General features: G+C 49.6%; 2 protein-coding genes across 2 annotated transcripts in view; both read right to left on the bottom strand.

Moving 5' to 3' along the window:
* kcne4 (potassium voltage-gated channel, Isk-related family, member 4) overlaps positions 1–1,349 on the bottom strand; it is a 1,539-nt gene extending 190 nt beyond the window's left edge. The window contains exons 1-2 of the mRNA XM_084466871.1: positions 871–1,349; positions 1–678 (exon numbers count right to left, since the gene is read on the bottom strand). The exon at positions 1–678 is cut by the window's left edge and continues 190 nt beyond it. Of these exons, the coding sequence (XP_084322997.1) occupies positions 77–652 (576 nt within the window). The 5' untranslated portion in view covers positions 653–678; positions 871–1,349 and the 3' untranslated portion in view covers positions 1–76. The remainder of the gene's footprint in view (positions 679–870) is intronic.
* A 177-nt stretch (positions 1,350–1,526) lies between these two features.
* Positions 1,527–2,500, bottom strand: part of LOC311342363 (fatty acid CoA ligase Acsl3-like) — a 28,653-nt gene continuing 27,679 nt past the window's right edge. The window contains exon 13 of the mRNA XM_084467209.1: positions 1,527–2,500. This exon is cut by the window's right edge and continues 1,322 nt beyond it. The gene's annotated coding sequence lies outside the window, so the exon portion shown is untranslated.

The raw sequence follows: 2,500 nt of genomic DNA, 5'->3' as shown, positions 1-2,500 counted from the left end.
TTGGAAGTAGGGTGGGAGGCACTCATCCCGTGTCTCTGAACTCTGTTTAGTCCATTACGCGTCTCGCGTGTGCAGGTCACGAGTGGTCCATGCTCTCCTGGCGGCCCTTGGGGGCCCCCTTGGGGGCCTCCTCGGAGTCCTCCGTGGCCGCGCTGTCGGACTCCTCCTCGATGGCGAAGTGCACGTCGGCGGAGGAGCAGAGGGAGCTGACGCTGCTCTGCTCCAGGCACAGGGCGCAGGCCAGCGGGGACAGGGCCCGCCCCTCGAACACAATCCCCCCTTGCGGTTGGTGCTGGTGCTGGTGGTGGAGGTGGAGGTGTTCCGGGGAGGAGGGTGACTCGTGCTGCTGCACCTGCGCGCCGCAGAGCCCCGGGAAGGACAGCAGGGTGCTGCGCCTCCGCGGCCAGGCGCCCCACTCCCGCTGCTCCTCCTCGTGGATCAGACGCGTGAACACGTTGGTCCTCTTCTTCTCCCGCCTCTTCGAGCGGAGGTAGCCCAGCATGATGCCGCAGAGGAAGACGCCGTAGAAGGAGATGACGATCAGGATGTACAGGTACGCGTTCCCGTCGCTGGGGTCCGTCTGGGACCCACCCCGGGGGTCGGCCTGCAGGAGCGAGACCCCGGTGGTGGTGGCGTTGTCTGAGAGGTCCATCTGTTTCAACGCAGTGCCAAAGCTTACTGGGAAAAGGAAAAAACGGTCAAGTTAAGATGGTGGTCTTTTCTCTAACTAATCGAACTAATTAGAACTAACTAATCGGAGACGTGAATAACTGTATGCTCAAATCACGTCCCTAAACTCATCTGGTGCAGTCTAGTAACACACGCGTACGCAGGGTATGCTGCGTCCCTATTGGGAAATACTCCACTTACCAATGACAGCCGTTTAGGATCCTGTGAAACTCAGCCCTACTGTAGCGTCCCTCGTCTCTCCAGTGGGACGGGGCTGAGGGGCGCTCTTTTATACCGGGGCCACGGACCACGTGAGCAGTTCTTTCTTTTTTTTCAATCTTTTTCTTGGACCTTCCTGGGCTGAGAAAGATTACATTGGATCAAACATTTAGAGATAACGATGCTTTCTGAAGCATGTGAATGAGTATAGTACAGGGAAAAAGTTCAGAACTTTTCATTCTATTTCAATACCAACGTGTGGGATGCATTCAGCACAATTGGAACGGATCATCTTTTGGATTCTGAATGATTCTGTCATGACTCGTGTATTTGTGTGGTTGTAGTGGGGCTCAATGACTAAGATCACTGCAGTGTGGGATTAATAATAGGAAAGAGAGGAATAATCTGATTATATATGGGTGTCTGACAGTTTTGCTCCCTTTTCTAACCAGAAGCTTCTAAAAGCTAAGCCAATGGCAGGAGCTGCACCACTGTGATGCATGCTGGGTAACTAAGTCCTCATCGAAGGGGCTTCCCTCTCATTCAAGTCAACATCATTTTCATATTAACTCATCCAATGGACACCCTCATTTCCTTGAACACAGCGGGAAGTCTAAAGAAACACAGTGCACCAATCGTATGATATCATTCTTAATTTAATCAGCTTCTCCCTCGGAAGGCGAGGGAAACATTCACATTATTGGTTGGGCACAGAGTTACAAGATCCCCAACATAAGAACCCCCCGATGGAGCTGAGCCCACGTCACAGGTGGTCTCACTAACAGGTTTCTTCCAGATGTAACAGCATGGAGTATGGAATGGATTCAGTTCAGAGGTGGCCTGGTCCACGGTCTGCACAATGTGTCAAAGAAAACCAAATCCAACAGGATCTAACTGGAGGGCCAAGGGACTACTGTGTTGCTCTGCTTTTGGACTGTCTGAAAATATGACTGAAGGACTTATTCTTTATGAATGGAGGAACAAGCTGGCTCGTGCAATATACAGCCATTTAGTGGTGAATGAATGAGGATCTTGACTGGGCTTGTATCAGCCATGAACCTGTGAAGGACCAGTCCACACTGGTCTGGACCAGTGCTACATCAGAGGAAGTCGGTTCCTTGCCAATTACAGAAGAAAAAAGAAAATACATACATAGCATGCAAGACATTTCCTGACATTGATGAGATTCATATTATGTGGCCCGGTTTACATCATTTCAGCAAATCTTACTGACACAACCTTAATCAAATATTCAACTCATTTTCTGTATTCTCCAGTTTGCCCATGACACTAATAAATTACTTTGAGTCAACATGACATAATTTTGAAGAATTGACATAAGGATTTCCTTCCAACATACTTAAGATATGCTTTTGCCTCTACCACCAGCCCACACAAACACAGAAACACACACACACACACACACACACACACACACACACACACACACACACACACACTGTAAAGTCTAGATTCTAAAAGTAATTGATTGGTTATATTGGTTTGCTTTATCCATGCACTGAGCCAGCTATACTAAGGTGTCCCCTGGGTTAGTCAGCAGTACTGTGCAGGCTGCCTGTGTTGTGGTGAGTGTGTCTCTGCAGCCCATGCT

Source organism: Micromesistius poutassou (assembly GCF_964030765.1).
Source record: "Micromesistius poutassou genome assembly, chromosome: 4".
Classification (NCBI taxonomy): Eukaryota; Metazoa; Chordata; class Actinopteri; order Gadiformes; family Gadidae; genus Micromesistius; species Micromesistius poutassou.
This window is presented reverse-complemented; position numbering and strand designations above follow the sequence as displayed.